The sequence below is a fragment of the Saccopteryx bilineata genome, chromosome 3 (genome assembly GCF_036850765.1).
Source record: "Saccopteryx bilineata isolate mSacBil1 chromosome 3, mSacBil1_pri_phased_curated, whole genome shotgun sequence".
Taxonomy (NCBI): domain Eukaryota; kingdom Metazoa; phylum Chordata; class Mammalia; order Chiroptera; family Emballonuridae; genus Saccopteryx; species Saccopteryx bilineata.
This window is the reverse complement of record NC_089492.1, coordinates 205,425,016-205,442,124: the sequence shown is the minus strand read 5'-3', so window position 1 is coordinate 205,442,124 and position 17,109 is coordinate 205,425,016. Positions and strand designations below refer to the sequence as shown.

At 35.5% G+C, this 17,109-nt stretch overlaps 1 protein-coding gene across 1 annotated transcript in view; it reads left to right on the top strand.

The window, feature by feature from the left end:
- Positions 1–17,109, top strand: part of ZNF644 (zinc finger protein 644) — a 130,078-nt gene that overhangs the window by 92,663 nt on the left and 20,306 nt on the right. The window contains 3 exon segments of the mRNA XM_066268630.1: positions 13,261–13,277; positions 13,280–16,288; positions 16,469–17,077. Coding sequence (XP_066124727.1) covers positions 13,261–13,277; positions 13,280–16,288; positions 16,469–17,077 — 3,635 coding nt within the window.

Genomic DNA, 17,109 nt, shown 5'->3' with positions numbered 1-17,109 from the left:
TGAATGCCTTTTTCTTAATATATTCAAAGTAAATGTGAAAATTGATGTGTTTAGACTTATTCTGCTTTCTTATTTTATTTCCTCTTTGCTGTGTTCTATTGTCTTTTTTTATTTTTGTTGGCTCAAATTTTCTTCATTTTTAATTCTAAAGATTTGAAATTATCTTATTTCATTATTTTTAGTTACTAGTAATATTTAAACATATTAATTTTTTTTATCAGTGTCCACTGTTCTTTCCTCCTATGTTGAAGTCATTTTGGGATCTTAATTCCCATGTTATTAAATATTATATACTTCTCATTTCATATGAATTTATTTTGAACAATTATCAGTAGTTAATAGGCTTAATTACATGCTTTAGTGGCTTAGTTGCTCATTAATTTTAATTTTACTGATTTTTCTTTCTTCCTTTTTTTATTATTATTTTTTTTTGTAGTTTTCCAAAGTTAGAAGTGGAGAGGCAGTCAGACGGACTCCCACATGTGCCTGACTGGAATCCACCCAGCATGCCCACCAGGTGGTGATGCTCTGCCCATCTGTGATGTTGCTCCGTTGTGGCCGGGGCCATTCTAGCGCCTGAGGTGGAGGCCATGGAGCCATCCTCAGCACCTGGGCCAACTTTGCTCCAGTGGAGCCTTGGCTGTGGGAGCGGAAGAGAGAGACAGAGAGGAAGGAGAGGGGGAATGGTGGAGAAGCAGATGGGCACTTCTCCTGTGTGCCCTGACCGGGAATTGAACCTGGGACTTCCACATGCTAGGCCGACGCTCTACCACTGAGCCAGCCGGCCAGGACCTATCTCTTCCTTTTTTTTTTTTTCCCCCTGTATTTTTCTGAAGCTGGAAACGGGGAGAGACAGTCAGACAGACTCCCACATGCGCCCGACCGGGATCCACCTGGCAGGCCCACTAGGGGGCGACGCTCTGCCCACCAGGGGGCGATGCTCTGCCCCTCCGGGGCGTCGCTCTGTTGCGACCAGAGCCACTCTTGCGCCTGGGGCAGAGGCTGAGGAGCCATCCCCAGCGCCCGGGCCATCTTTGCTCCAGTGGAGCTGCAGCTGCAGGAGGGGAAGAGAGAGACAGAGAGGAAGGAGAGGGGGAGGGGTGGAGAAGCAGATGGGTGCTTCTCCTGTGTGCCCTGGCCGGGAATCGAACCCGGGACTTCTGCACGCCAGGCCGACGCTCTACCACTGAGCCAACCAGGCAGGGCCTATCTCTTCCTTTTAAATTTATTATCTCTATGCCTGAATATCTCCATAAATAATTCTCTTTACTTGTTCATGGTAAACTTTTGGAATACAAGCTTTTCCAGAATGTCTTATGTTTTGTTGTTATACTTGAATGGTAGGTCAGCTAGTTACAGAATTCTGTGTTGAAAACTATTTTATATCTTATAGCATGTGATAACTGGCAAAAGTTATAAGAACATGGGGAAACAGGCATTCTTATATATTGAAGGTAGACATGAATTTTTATAGAAATTTGGAGAAATGATTTGGAAATATACATTAAACTAAAACTTACAGCTTTCAAGAAGCTCTGTTGAAATAAAACAATACTACATATAAGGCTCTCTATACAAGGATATTTATTGTAGCATGTGTATAATATACCCCATTTCTGTAAACAAACAGTGCAAATGCTCATACACACACACACACATACACATTTGTATGAAGAAGAAAAAAGAGAAGAATACACCTTCTTCTCTTTTTCCAGAATGTCCAAATACATTATTACATTGGTATTTGAAGTGGAAGAGATTAGAAAAAGCAGAGGAGGTTGCAATAAGTTCTACTTCTGTAATTTTTTTATGGTAGATTTTACTTTTTAAATATGCTTAAGTAGTATTTGAATTATTATTATATTTTATTGATTGATTGATTTTAGAGACAGAGAAACATTAATCTGTTCTTGTATGTGCCCTGACTAGGGATCAAACGCGCAACCCTTTGCATATCAGGATGATTCTGTAATCAACTGAGCTATCTGGCTAGGGCATGATGGATTTGATTTTAAAATACCATTTTCCCTCAGAAGTCTGACAACACTACTGATACTGAATTGTGTATTCTTGTTTCTTCATAGGTACTCTAATTTTCTGAAAATGAGTAGAATTTTTTTATTTCCAGAGTTCTAAAATTTCCCCAGGACTTGTCAAGTGGCATGTGTTTTTTTGTTTGTTTTTTTCTGCTGAGCACTCATCGAGCTGTTAATCTGAAGATTTTTGTGTTTCTTGAGCTCTGAAAATTTTCTCTATTGTGTCCTCTTTTCCATTCCCCTGGTTTATAATTTACACTTTGTATAACTAATGGATCTAGACTTTGTGCCCCCTAACTTTTACATCTATTTTTTTACCTCTTCTTTCACCGTAAAAATTCTGTGTTCTGCAGGAATACCTTATTTCCTCAGTTATTTTCACTCTGTTCTTCCACTCACTGACTAAGACTTGTTTCTGGGTTTTTTTGGAGTTTTTCTTTTATAATTTTTCATTTTAAAATGGTCAGCTTTCCACTCAAAGCATGTTGTACTTCTTTAAAACATGATAGTTTTAGAATCTGACGATATTACATATATTGAGTATATTTACTTCCTCTTTTTATTATTCCAGTGATTAACTTTATAATTTTAAGAATCATTTAAATTATAATTTGTCACTATTCATAATAATTATAACCTCATTTTTGTATAAAATAATAAAAACTACACATAACTACACATAACATACTACACATGACATTTCAGCCATTTTCAGATCCCTGCACGCTCAACCTTTTGGAAAATTTTTTCTGACATGGTAGATGAGTGGTAAATTTTAGAGGCTGTATGTCTTCACATTTGACTTATGTAATGTGTCTCTATAGGATTCTGTAGTCAAAATAATTTTACTCCAAACTTTGAAGTTATTATTCCATTGACTTAACAGTTTCGACAGAATAAGCTATTCTAATTTATATTCTTTGGAATTAAAATGTTTTTAGTTTTCTTGTTTGTTTTATTTGACATTATTCTTCTTTCTAGAGGTTCTTGTCAATGACTGTTCTAGTTTATGGTCTTTTATCTGCCTTGGTATGTCTCTTCTAGTCCATCTGCTTTCATTTCGTAGCATTGCATGAGAGAGGAAAGATAAATTCATGTCCTTGATAGACTAAGGAATCAGAAACTCCGATCCTGAGTGGCCACTTCATGTCCTTTTTCCTTAGAGCACTAGGTCAGTCAAGCACTGTAATTCCCATTTTTTATTTATTAAATATTATTTCCTTGAAGCCCTGCCTTATTCCCACAAGAGTGTTGTTATTCTAGCCCCAGGATCTCTTAAAATACGCTTCTTCTGATTCTTTAGCTTCCACTCATTTATCTGTTTATTATACCCTAGTAGAATAAAGTCCCAGGTAACTCCTCCCAGAATAAATTTCTGCTTTTAAGAGCCTCCATCACTAGGAGCAGTGCACAAATTCACTGTCCGTCATCATTCCATAAATGAAATAAGTTAATGGCAAGGGTCATAGGGAATTAACACTTAATAAGTAATTACTAAGTGCCAGGCTCTGTGCTACATGTTTTATGTACATTGTTTTACGTAATCCTCACAATCTTATAAGTAGGCTTTATCCTTATTTTATTGATAAAGTCATGGAAGTTTAAAAAGTGGAGTAACTGCCCCCAAGGCAGACGTTGTAGAACCATTTTTCAAACCCAGGCATGTCCACCTCCAAAGAATCTCTTGGCACTGAAGTATGAAATTTAGCCTAAATCCTTTCTCTTTTGTGAGGCTATTCTTAGTCATGGCTTTTTTTGTTTGTTCTTTGTTTGTTTGTTTGTTTGTGACAGAGACAGAGAGAGGGACAGATAGGGACAGACAGGCAGGGAGGGAGAGAGATGAGAAGCATCAATTTGTTGTGGCTCCTTAGTCTCCTTAGTTGTTCATTGATTGCTTTCTCATATGTTCTTTTAGTGGGGGCGGGGAGCTGAAGCCGAGTATAGTGGCCCCTTGCTCAAGCCAGTAACCTTGGGCTTCAAGCCAGCGACCACGCTCTCAAGCTGGTTAGCCCACGCTCAAGCCGATGAGCCTGTGCAATCTCGGGGCTTGGAACCTGGGTCCTCCATGTCCCAGTCCGAAGCTCTATCCATTATGCCATTGCCTGATTAGACTTAGTCATGGTATTTTATAGTACCTTCTACTTCCTCTAACTGTAGAATGTATAATTCATATTACTGGGGACATAATGTATTACATTTTCTTGATAGCAGTGTTTAATATATATGTATCCTGAGTGGTCTTTCTCAGTTAGATAGCAGTACAGTTTTTTTTAAAAAAAGGAACTACCAGTAATACCACTTGTTAAGTGAGAAGAACACTTGAAAATTTCCCTGCAATGATCTCAATTTTAAATGTGCGTTAGTCACTTTTTATGAAAAGTAATATACTATTGATTACATTCTGGTTTTATGTATAATTGGGTAAATTAGAAATCATGCCTTCTGTAAGTCTCTTATGGTTCATAATTGCTACTCTGGACCATGTCATCATCCTGTCTGTATATGAGTAAACCTGAAAGATATTCTTTTAAATCGTAATTGCCTGAATAGAGTTATACCTTTGATTAATTAACAAGTTATTACATTTTCTAAGTATTAATGTAGTGCCTTCTGTAACATTTTGGTAAAATTTTGTAATTATTTAAATTCACAATGAAAATGTTTCTGATTTAATAAATGAAACTACAAAAGTGAACGTGTAATAAGTAAAAACTTGTTAGCAGTTCAAACCTTAAATCAGAAAAATAGTGATGATAAGTATACTTTGTTTCAAGGAAAGCAAATTTCTTGTATCTAAATTTTAACCACCCTAAATGAATAATTGTAGAGTAGGGCTTACCTTGGAATATTTTTATTTCTCTTTTAAGATAATTGGATTTTAGGGGGTTGATTTTAGAGAAAGAAAAAAAGCAAGTTGAGTGCCTGATAATCTCAGTAAGAGAGTTCACATTTACTAAAAATACTATTTTATAGAAAATTTCTGGTTTGGTTTTGTTTTAGTTCCAATGAGAATGTCACACTTTCATCTAAATTTATATAAATTTGAATTTACGTGCTAGAGTTTAAATGTGTATGATACATGTGAAAGGTTAAGTACTCATTACAAATTATTACAGAATTATAGATTTTTTTTAGATTCTGAATCCCTTTAATAAAATTAAGCAATAATTCAGTGAAATAACTTATCTGGATTTTAAACTATAAATGATTTTATATTTACTAAATATGATTAATATGTGATTGTCAAATGAATTAATGCAACTTTATAATCAGTTTTACTTTATTAAAATTTACAAAAGTTTTTAAAAATATGTATACAGTTGAGTATGTGATATTTTGAATTAGAGGTAGGGGCAGACAGGGACAGACAGACAGGAAGGCAGAGAGATGAGAACCATCAACTTATACTTGTGGCATCTTAGTTGTTCATTGATTGCTTTCTTATATGTGCCTTGACTGGGGGCTCCAGCTGAGCCAATGACTGATTCCTTGATCAAGCCAGCAACCATGGGGTCATGTCTATGTATGATCCTGCACTCAAGCCAGTGGGTTCTCAGCGTCCCAGGACAATACTTTTTCCACTGCTCCACCACCTGGTCAGGCATGAAGTTTTGAATTTGAAAGGTCAAAATTATTTCAGTATTAGAAGAAAATAGCATAATATTTGTTATGTTCCAGGGTTTGTATTCAGTCACAAATTATCTCTTCAGCTGTTTTAAGGAATTTCTTGGAAGCCATAATTGTTTGCATTTGCAGTCATGCCACTAAATTTGATGTGCATACTCTTAACAGAATTTGATCCTGTGGAATTATAGATGGTTGGGGCAGAAGTTTCATCAGCAGTATTAAGAACATTCTCTGCTTTCACGTTCTTAAACAGATTTCTTGCCTTTCCTGAATAATCATTAGGCAAATAGACATCTGAGATTGAAGCTGATTCTGTACTTAAAAGCTATCTTTGTCACATTTCCTTCTCATTTGCTGATTATTGCCAAATGTATAGGCACAATAAGTTTTTTGGGGTTTTTTTTGTTGTTTTTTTTTACAGAGTCAGAGAGAGGGACAGATAGGAACAGACAGGTAGGAACAAAGAGAGATGAAAAGCATTAATCATAAGTTTTTTGTTGCGACACCTTAATTGTTCATTGATTGCTTTCTCTTATGTGCCTTGGCCGTGGGGCTACAGCAGACCGAGTAACCCCTTGCTTAAGCCAGTGACCTTGGGTCCAAGCTGGTGAGCTTTGCTCAAATCAGGTGAGCCCGCACTCAAACTGGCGACATCGGGGTCTTGAACCTGGGTCCTCTGCATCCTAGTTCGATGCTCTGTCCACTGCGCCACCGCCAGGTCAGGCTAGGCACAGTATGTTTTTAATGGTGCAATTCTGCTTACCCTTCAGAATTATTTAAACTCTAAAGCAGTTCATTCATATGCACATATAATATTTATTTTACCACTTTGGGTATTTTTTTATTATCTTTATTTTCACTTTTAATATAATTATATATTTTGTCTTCCTAGGATTTTCAACACACTTCTTTCGCACTTGTTGATCATGACAGGTTAATATTTATAAAACACCTCAAAACTAAGCACAAAGAGTAAACTCATCAGACTGAAGAACAAAAGACAAAATGTAAAATAACAATTTTTTTATTATTATTTTTATTACTTAGAGGAGGGGAGGTAGAGACAGACTTATGCATGTACCCCAACTGGGATCCACCTCGCAAGCCCACTAGTGGGTGATGCTCTGCCCATCTGAGGCCCTTGTTCTGTTGCAACTGGAGCCATTTTTTTTTTTTTAGTGCCTGAGGCAGAGGCCATGGTGCCATCTTAAGTGCCTGTACCAACTTGCTCCATTGAGCCATGACTGCAGGAGGGGAGCAGAAAAGAGAGAGAAAGAGGCGATAAAGGGAGGAGTGGAGCAGCACCCGGGCCAACTTGCTTCATTGAGCCATGGCTGTAGGAAGGGAGGACAAGGGGGGGGGCAAGAAGGGGAGGGGTGCAGAAGCAGATGAGGACTTCTGTGTGCCCTGGCTGGGAATCGAACCTGGGACATCCACACGCTGGGCCAATGCTCTATACCACTGAGCCAACTGGTGTAAAATAACAATTTATGGCACTTAATACTAAGTGTCTGTTGGTGGAGGGCAGAGTTGACACACTACCTCTGGAGTATGGAATTGACACATTTTTGACTTGTGTTAATTATTTAATTGAGGTCAAAAGTTTGATTTGGAAAACCTATAAAAACGTATAAAAATGCATGAGTCTGTCTCTGCCTCCCCTCCTCTAAGTAAGTAATAAAAAAATAATTAAAAAATTGTTATTTTACATTTGGACTTTTGTTCTTCAGTCTGATGTGTTTACTCTTTGTGCTTAGTTTTGAGATATTTTATAAATATTAACCTGTCATGACCAACAAGTGCAAAAGAAGTGTGTTGAAAGTGGAAAACGCTTGAGTTTTTTTAAAAAAGCATGAATTGTTCTTGTTTGAGCTGTATGTATATGTGCTATTAAAATGAGACGATCACTTATCTTGTTTTGACTCTATAAAAGTATAAACAATCCAATAAGCATATTCTGTGCAGACTATGACTAATGTACTCCTTTGGTTGCAACTGTAATTTGTCTTGCCCCTTTCAATTGCAAAATTGTTCATTAGGAATTAACGTCTGATTAATGAATATCCATGTTCTTCTATTACTGTTGCTACTCATCATTATATATTTTTCCAGATTATTAAAGATATATAAGATATATGCCTCTGTAGTTTCACACACACCCCTCCTTTTTTTCCTTCTGTAGTTACCTGCTTCAGTTTTACCATACAGCAGCTTCTAGAGATGTGTCAGATTTTACAATATTTAGTGTTTAGTATACTTTACAGTTAGAATCATTTTGTGTTACTAGGTGTTTATGATCTTGGACCATACTATTTGTTACATCTTCCTATTAAATAATGAAGATAATACATGGTATCAGGAATAGAACTATTCAAGTGCAATATAATTTGGTAGTAAGTGGTAAAATTACATATAGATCATTATTTTATCATGGCAGTGCCACAAGGAAGCATTATGTGCCCATAGTATTTTATTTTTGTTTTATTTTTCTGCTCATGATCTATGTATTTTCTAGACATTCAAACTCTGACAGTTTATTTTGTTTTGTTTTTTTCCTTTGGTACTGCAAATAGGAAAAAACCTTCTCTGACTGTATGTAGTTTTCATGATGCAAATTAGCTCTGTGGCCTCAGTGTGTTAGTCATTTGGTGCCATATTATTCTTTTTCAAGACTCACCCTATCAACGTATTACAGGTTAACCAAAGGATTATTTTAGGTAATTTTGAGTTTAAAGAATATTTTTTAAATCCAATAGTGTGTATTTCTCTTCTGTTTTTAGCTCATTAGTTCAAAAAATATTTAATGTTAATAATATAATAAGCAAGCACTAGATGTATATACTACATGTGAGGAAAGGCCTTAAAAATCATTTTATTTATTCTTCTATGCCATATTTTCTTCTACACTGTTCCTGACAAAATAGTTCAACATGCTGAGCCATTCAGTTCACTGTTGTATAAGACAGCGCTTTGCAGTGTCGAATTATTTGTTTCTAGTTTTTCTTATTCTTGAAATGAAATGTACATCTTTATGGTACATTGATTGTGTACCATATGTACACACATTGATTGTGTATTCTTCTATACTGAAAAGCTTCAAACATTTGTAGATTGTTAACTGTATTTACTTAATTAGTGGGCTAAACATACCAAGTTTTCACTATTTCATTATGTGGCATGCTGAAACCCTTATGAGTGTTCTGCATTATTTTAGTGTTTTCGTTCAGTATGAAATCCATAATAAGATATACTACCTGGATAATATGTATATGTAGTGTAGTCTTTTTTACGTGCATCATAAACTAGATGAGACTTGGGTATATATGTTTGTACATAGTATATAGTATATATATGCCTAAATACTACAATAATCTTAGATGTTGTATTTCAGTTAAGATTTGTTTTGCAATTAGAATAGCAATTTTGAATGGTTTTCTTAACCCAATCACATATATGACTAAATGAAGTTGTCATGTGTTCTTAAAGATATTTTAAATGAAAATGAAAATTTGACAAATCCTAACTCAGCTAGTAGGCAACATTATAATTTATTTTTATAGCTTTGTAATATAGTTATCAATGAACTAATGAACAAGAGCAAATTGTACTATATTTTTTGTGAAATTATATTGCATGACATAGGTTGGCATTATGTAATAAGTACCCACAAAATATTAACCTACTTGCAATAAATACAATTAATACTGTACATAAAAGAAAAATTAAGCTAATTTTCTATCAAAAATTATCCACGAACAGAAAGTGGACAGCATAGATTTGATGGCAGGAAGATTGTATATAATTTGAATTACTGAGTGACCTAGGAAGCTTGCTCAGAGGGATTACAGAATAATTATGTTAATATGCAATTATCACCTCATTTCTTCTGTAGTAACCTCAAGATGTAGTGTAGTGAGGGTGTTATAGCAAGTGCTGATAGTTTGCAAAAATACTGATGTTTGAGACTTTGGAGACAATAAGTCTAGCTTGAGGCATATAAGTGATGATCTGTCATCTTGAAGACAGATCTGACCTTTGTACTTTTTTTTAATGCTCACAGTATATAACTACAGGCAGTAATAGCTGTAGAATTCATTATGATTTTCTAGAAAATGAAATATGTTTTATGTAGATTTAAAATCCATTTACAGCTTTTTATAAAGTGTGTGAATTTTCTAAAAGAACATTTCAAAATTTTGTTGAAAGAAAAATTCTGTGGTTATATGACTTCATGAGGGACATAGTAAAAATGTCTAAACATTTTACTAAAATATCCTAATTGGTATAGCAAATTCGTTGAAATTTGGGGATTCCAAACACTATAGCATTAGCCTATTAATTTATTTATTTCCCTTTTTTAAACTTAATGAATAATGCCTACCTTCAGATATGTCCCCTAGTTAGTTATATTAAAACAAAATGGTATTGGTGGCTCTGTCATGTATATTTGACTACTACATAAAGATAGTTGGAAAAGCTATGAGACAGTGCAAAATTGGCTTACAGGTCAAATGCTTTCTTGCCTAGATGCCACATAATTAACCATGAATATAGGAAAATAATTTTTGCTGACAAAATTCTAGATTCATCATTCAGTGTAACATATTTTGATGATCCGTTGTTCTTTATTATATGTTGATACAACAGCTATGAGTCTTGGATACTAAAAATATATTTTGAACTTTTTTTTTTTTTCAGTTAAAATATATTCTGAAAATTAAAACAGGAAAATTTTTCATTGTTGCTAATATATCATCTAAGTGATTCAGTTTCTTATAGGCCATTTTTAAACTGATGGAGATTTTTAATATTCATGTGCTAATAAAAAGTACTGTAAAACTAACTTCTCTGTTTATGAGTAGAGACAATTATCCTTTGGGGGAAAGTAAGGAGTATTTCACTATGTGGATATGAAGAAAAACTTTGTTCAAAACCTCATTTTATTTTTAACAATATTTAATTTAGTCTATAATTTCTCTTTTTGATCTGTTTTGTAGAAAAAAGATTTTGTATGCACATACATTCTTTTATGTTTTTGAGCAAAACAGTTTGGTATCTTCTGAATGTGAAATTATCTAAGGCTTTTATAAAGCCATTCTGGTAATGAAGATGCAGTCTCCAAGCCGACATGATCATAGTTTGTCACCCTGCTGTTCAGGGGTTACCAATGAAGTTGCTTTAAATGGGAAGCGTCTGTTCTATCTCTGAACCTTTAACACCAGAACAGATGGATAGAACATGGAACATGGAAGGTTTTACCTCTGAGGTGGTAACAGTGAAGCCACTCATTAACACTGAATTTACCACTTCGTTAGCAATGTTGCTTCCTGTTGAGAAAAGCTAATATAGGCTTTCAAATTGACTGAGCATATATTTGTCTACCTCTGTGATTGTAATAATAAGAACAAAAAGTGTCTTTCAGTATAGTTTTTTTACAAAAAATTCTGTCATCCATTTCTGATTTAAGTGAAATTGTTTCTATTTGGGCATTTAACTTTTTATACTGAATTTAATGAGAAATATCAGGACTGAATAATAGTATATCATCTGTATTTGCTTATCACTGACATTTGCACACTCTTTCCTAACACATGTTTATGTGCTGCCCGTTTTTAACTTCTGTGTATGTGATGAAGAGACTCCTGCTGGGTGCTGCATTAGCACCATTTTGGGGTGATATCATTGAATATGATCTTATTGGAAGTCTATTTTTATTAGTTTGGAAGTTTGCCAATCTCAGAACAGACTTCTAAGACCTATGAGGGGCAGAAAAGTGATAGCTGGTATAAAGAATAATACCAAAGAAAGAAAGATATTTGTAACATGTTGTATTAAAAGAATATATATGTTCATAAGATAAGATCATTTATAACATTTATAACTGCTTCTTCTAAATTGTGAAACAAGAATGAAATTATAAATAATTTTTTTTATTCTTGAAAATGTTTTCCAAAGCATGTAGTTGGTAACCTAGAAGATAATAGAAACAATACATTTTATTGAAAATGTTTAATTTCTGATTATTGGATTATAAATTCCTGCTGTCCTATAATGGTATTACTTGTTATACAAATTTAAAATACTGTAAAAATGGCTTTATTCTTTATCTTAGAGCAGGAATCTAGTCTATCTTATTTACAATGGTATCTTTAATACTAAAGCAGTGCTTTGCACATTGTAAGAGCTTAGTAAACATTTACAGAATGAATGAACTATACTTACTACTCTGTACAAAAGGAAAAGAAATACAGAATTTTATGCCAGTACTTCAAATAGTTAATACGTAGGGTTGTAAAATAGCAGGTTCTTTAAATTGTACTTGATGATTATTGAATTTTTTGAAGGCCTGCTACAGTAGGTGAGTTGAGAAATCAGGACCGTGATAGAATTTGCAATTATTTGAATAGGCGTTCCAGATTTCATAGGAAGAAAACTTTTTTTCCTATATTGTCGGAGGTTTTGCTTTCATTTTGCAATTGCGTTTTTATTCATTCAGCACTTTCTTCTGTTATTCAGCAAATATTGCCTGAATAAATATTGTCTGAGCAGATATTGCCAAATGCTGTGTTATTAGGTTCCAGAGATAAGAAGGTCTCTTATTAGGTTCCAGAGATAAGAAGGTCTCTAGGTCACAGTCCTTGCCTTCCAAGCTGGAAACAGGGAGGCAGTCAGACATGACTCCCACATGCGCCCGACAGGGATCCACCTGGCACGCCCACCAGGGGGCAATGCTCTGCCCATCTGGGGCGTTGCTCTGTTGCGACCAAAGCCATTCTAGCGCCTGAGGCAGAGGCCATAGAGCCATCCTCAGCACCCGGGCCAACTTTGCTCCGATGGAGCCTCGGTTGCAGGAGGGGAAGAGAGAGACAGCAAGGAAGGAGAGGGGGAGGGGTGGAGAAGCAGATGTGCACTTCTCCTGTGTGCCCTGCCTGGGAATCGAACCCGGGACTCCCGCATGCCAGGCCAACGCTCTACCACTGAGCCAACCTGCCAGGGCCCATTTCTTTCTTTTTAAATTTTTTTTATTTATCAACTTTTAGAGAGAGGAAGGGGTGGGGGAGAGACAGACATCAATTTGTTGTTCCACTTATTTATGCTTTCATCAGTTGACCTTGTGTCCTCCTGATGGGGGATCAAACCCACAACCTTGGCATATCAGGACGATACTCTTAACCAACTGAGCTACCCAGTGAGGCTAATGTGGCCATTTCTAAGAGTAGGGTAAGAAAATAGTTCAAGGAAACTCTCTCTAATAAATCTACTTAAGTGAGGTTTTTTTTTTTATTAGCAATGTATGTATGAGATTTCAAAGTTTTTTCTTCATCTGTAGCATATTTATTTATATTGTGTATGTTTTTGTGTATGTGTTTATGTTGCTTTCTCCTAGAGATTTTGTGTATGTACTATTGGGTTGTTAACAAGCACAAGAGCACTTTTAAATGTTCAATTTTAAGTGTTTCTTTATTCTTAGGAAATTGTTAGGATCCCAATATAAAGTGTATAATTAAGCTAATAAAAATGTGTACTTTCAACTCTCCATATATTCTAATAGTATTTTTTTTCATGCAAATCTAAATTTTTTTTTTCCATTTTCTAGACTAAATGTGTTAAATGGCTTGCCAACGATATGGATGATTTGAAGATAAACACCGATATTACTGGTGCTAAAGAAGAACTCCTAGATGACAACAGTTTTATATCTGACAAAGAGAGTGGAGTTCATAAACCAAAAGATTGTCAGACATTTCAGAATAGTAATACGTTCACTCTGCCTGAAGAACTGTCAAAGGACAAATCTGAAAAAGCCTTAAGTGGAGGCCAGTCTAATCTATTTATACATGCTGGTGCTCCTGCTGTTTCTAGTGAAAACTTTACCTTGCCTAAAGGATCTGCTGTTAATGGACCAGTTTCACACTCCTCCTTAGCTAAGACTTCCATTATGAATAAAGGCGGTGTATCTTTAACCACTGGGCAGCCTGTGGATCAGCCAACGACAGACTCTTGTTCAACTTCAAAGGTGGCAGCCGATCTTCAGTTGTCTACACCACAGAAAGCAAGTCAACACCAAGTTTTGTTTTTGTTATCAGATGTAGCACATGCTAAGAATCCAACCCATTCCATTAAAAAACTACCTACCTCTGCTTCAGTTGGTTGTGACATTCAGAATTCGGTAGGGAGTAGTGTAAAATCAGATAGCACTTTAATAAATCAAGTAGAGGTGGGTGAAGGTAGTGAAGATTTATTGATAAAAGATGATTGTGTCAATACATTAACAGGAATTTCCTCAGGTACAGATGAATTTAGGTCAGAAAATGATACAAACTGGGACCCCCAAAAAGAGTTCATTCAGTTTCTTATGACTAATGAAGAGACAGTGGATAAAGCTCCTGTTCATTCTAAAGGAGGTTTAGAAAAAAAAAGAAAGCGAAAAATGGATGTAAGCAAAATAACTCGTTATACTGAGGATTGCTTTAGTGATTCTAATTGTATACCCACTAAGTCAAAGATGCTAGACGTAGATTTTCTGGAACAGAATGAAGCAATAGACTCACAGAAATACGCATTGTCAAAAGTGAAGCCTGAATCAACTGATGAAGACTTGGAATCTGTGGATGCTTTTCAACATCTAATTTATAATCCAGATAAGTGTGGAGAAGACAGTTCACCTGGTCATACTAGCACTTTTCTTTCAAATACCTTAAAAAAAAAATGTGAAGAAAGTGATTCTGAGTCACCTGCAACTTTCAGCAACGAAGAGCCATCATTCTACCCCTGTACAAAGTGCAATGTGAATTTTAGGGAGAAAAAGCACCTCCACAGGCATATGATGTATCATTTGGATGGGAATAGTCACTTTCGCCATCTTAATGTCCCAAGGCCATATGCTTGTAGGGAATGTGGGCGGACATTTCGAGATCGTAACTCACTTCTAAAGCATATGATTATTCACCAAGAAAGAAGACAGAAATTGATGGAAGAAATTCGTGAGTTGAAAGAACTTCAGGATGAAGGAAGAAATGCACGATTACAGTGTCCCCAGTGTGTATTTGGTACCAATTGCCCTAAAACATTTGTGCAACATGCTAAAACCCATGAAAAGGATAAAAGGTACTACTGCTGTGAAGAGTGTAACTTCATGGCAGTGACAGAAAATGAATTGGAATGCCATCGAGGCATCGCCCATGGAGCAGTGGTAAAATGCCCTATTGTCAGTTCTGATACAGCCCAGAGAAAAACGCAAAAAAAGACTTTCATGAAAGACTCTGCTACGGGATCATCCAAAAAATCAGCTACCTACGTATGTAAGATGTGTCCTTTTACTACTTCAGCCAGAAGTATTTTGAAAAAACACATGGAGTACTTGCATTCATCGTCATGCACTGATTCATTTGGTAGTGCTCTTGGACTTGGTAAAAGAAAAAGTAGCATCCTTGAAGGACCTGTAGTTAATGATAGCACTAAACCATTAATTAAGCAACAGTCAACCACATTTCCAAAGAACTCTGCTTTAAAACAGGATGTAAAGCGAACATACGGATCATCCTCACAATCAAGTAGTTTTTCAAAATTCCATAAGCGGCCACACAGAGTACAAAAAGCTCGGAAAAGCATTGCGCAGTCAGGCGGTGTAAATGTGTGCAATCAAAACAATTCTCATAAGACTGTAATGATTAAAAGCAGCATTGACCAAAAACCTAAGTATTTCCATCAAGCAGCAAAAGAAAAATCTAATGCCAAGGCAAATAGCAACTATTTATATCGACACAAATATGCAAACTATAGAATGATCAAAAAATCAGGTGAATCATATCCTCTGCATTTCAAAAAAGAAGAAGCTAGTTCATTGAATTCTTTACATCTATTTTCATCATCAAGTAATTCTCACAACAATAGTTTTATTTCAGACTCTCACAGCTCTGACAACAAGAGGCCAGGAAGCTTCAAAGACCAGAGGCGTGTATCTGTGAAGAGAATAGTTAAGCAATCTAAGAAGGAAAATTCTGCTGAAGGAGAAGACTTGGATAGCTATCCAGATTTCTTGCATAAAATGACTGTTGTTGTTTTGCAGAAACTTAATTCTGCTGAAAAGAAAGATAGCTATGAAACAGAAGATGAAAGTTCCTGGGATAATATTGAGCTAGGTGACTACACTACACAAGCTATAGAAGATGAAACCTATAACGATATTAATCAAGAACATGTAAATTTATTTCCTTTATTTAAAAGCAAGGTGGAAGGTCAAGAGCCTGGAGAAAATGCTACCCTTAGTTATGATCAAAATGATGGCTTTTATTTTGAATATTATGAAGATACTGGAACTAATAACTTTTTACATGACATACATGATCCTCAGCATTTAGAAAATGCAGAAACTTCACTGTCAAAGCATAGTTCTGTTTTTCATTGGACTGATTTGTCTCTTGAGAAGAAATCTTGTCCTTATTGCCCAGCAACATTTGAAACAGGTGTTGGGTTGTCAAATCATGTCCGGGGACATCTTCATCGAGCAGGATTAAGCTATGAAGCCCGTCATGTTGTATCACCAGAACAAATAGCCACAAGTGACAAAATGCAACATTTCAAAAGAACTGGCACAGGGACACCTGTTAAGCGAGTTAGAAAAGGTAAGTTTTCCTATAGATACTTTTGGCTTATGTGTCTTTATTCAAATTCAAAAGATTTGAAAGTTATGCTCAATTTTGGTTTTTCTTAGCATCACATAATTTCATATTTCAGAGTTAATTGGCTTTAAGATGGTCAATTTGTAAAAAATTCTGATATTACTCTTAAAAAATTTTTTTTAGCTATAGAGAAGTCTGAAACCACTTCTGAACACACTTGTCAGCTCTGTGGTGGTTGGTTTGATACTAAAATTGGATTATCAAATCATGTTAGAGGCCACCTGAAAAGACTTGGAAAGACCAAGTGGGATGCTCACAAATCACCAATCTGTGTTCTGAATGAGATGATGCAAAATGAAGAAAAATATGAAAAAATCTTGAAGGCACTGAACAGTCGTCGTATTATTCCCAGACCATTTGTAGCTCAAAAACTTGCATCAAGTGATGACTTTCTATCTCAAAATGTTATACCTCTTGAAGCATACCGTAATGGCCTAAAGACTGAAGCTTTATCAGTGTCTGCATCAGAGGAAGAAGGTTTGAGTTTCTTAAGTGAATATGATGAAACAAAACCAGAACTGCTGCCTAGTGGAAAAAGAAATCAGTCTCTTACATTGATAGAACTGCTTAAAAATAAAAGGATGGGAGAAGAAAGGAATTCTGCCATCTTTCCTCAAAAGATCCATCATCAAACTGCAAGAAAGAGATTTGTTCAGAAATGTGTTCTTCCATTAAATGAAGATAGTTCATTGATGTATCAACCACAAAAAATGGACTTGACTATGCACTCAGGTAAGAGGACATTTATGACTATCTTACATAAT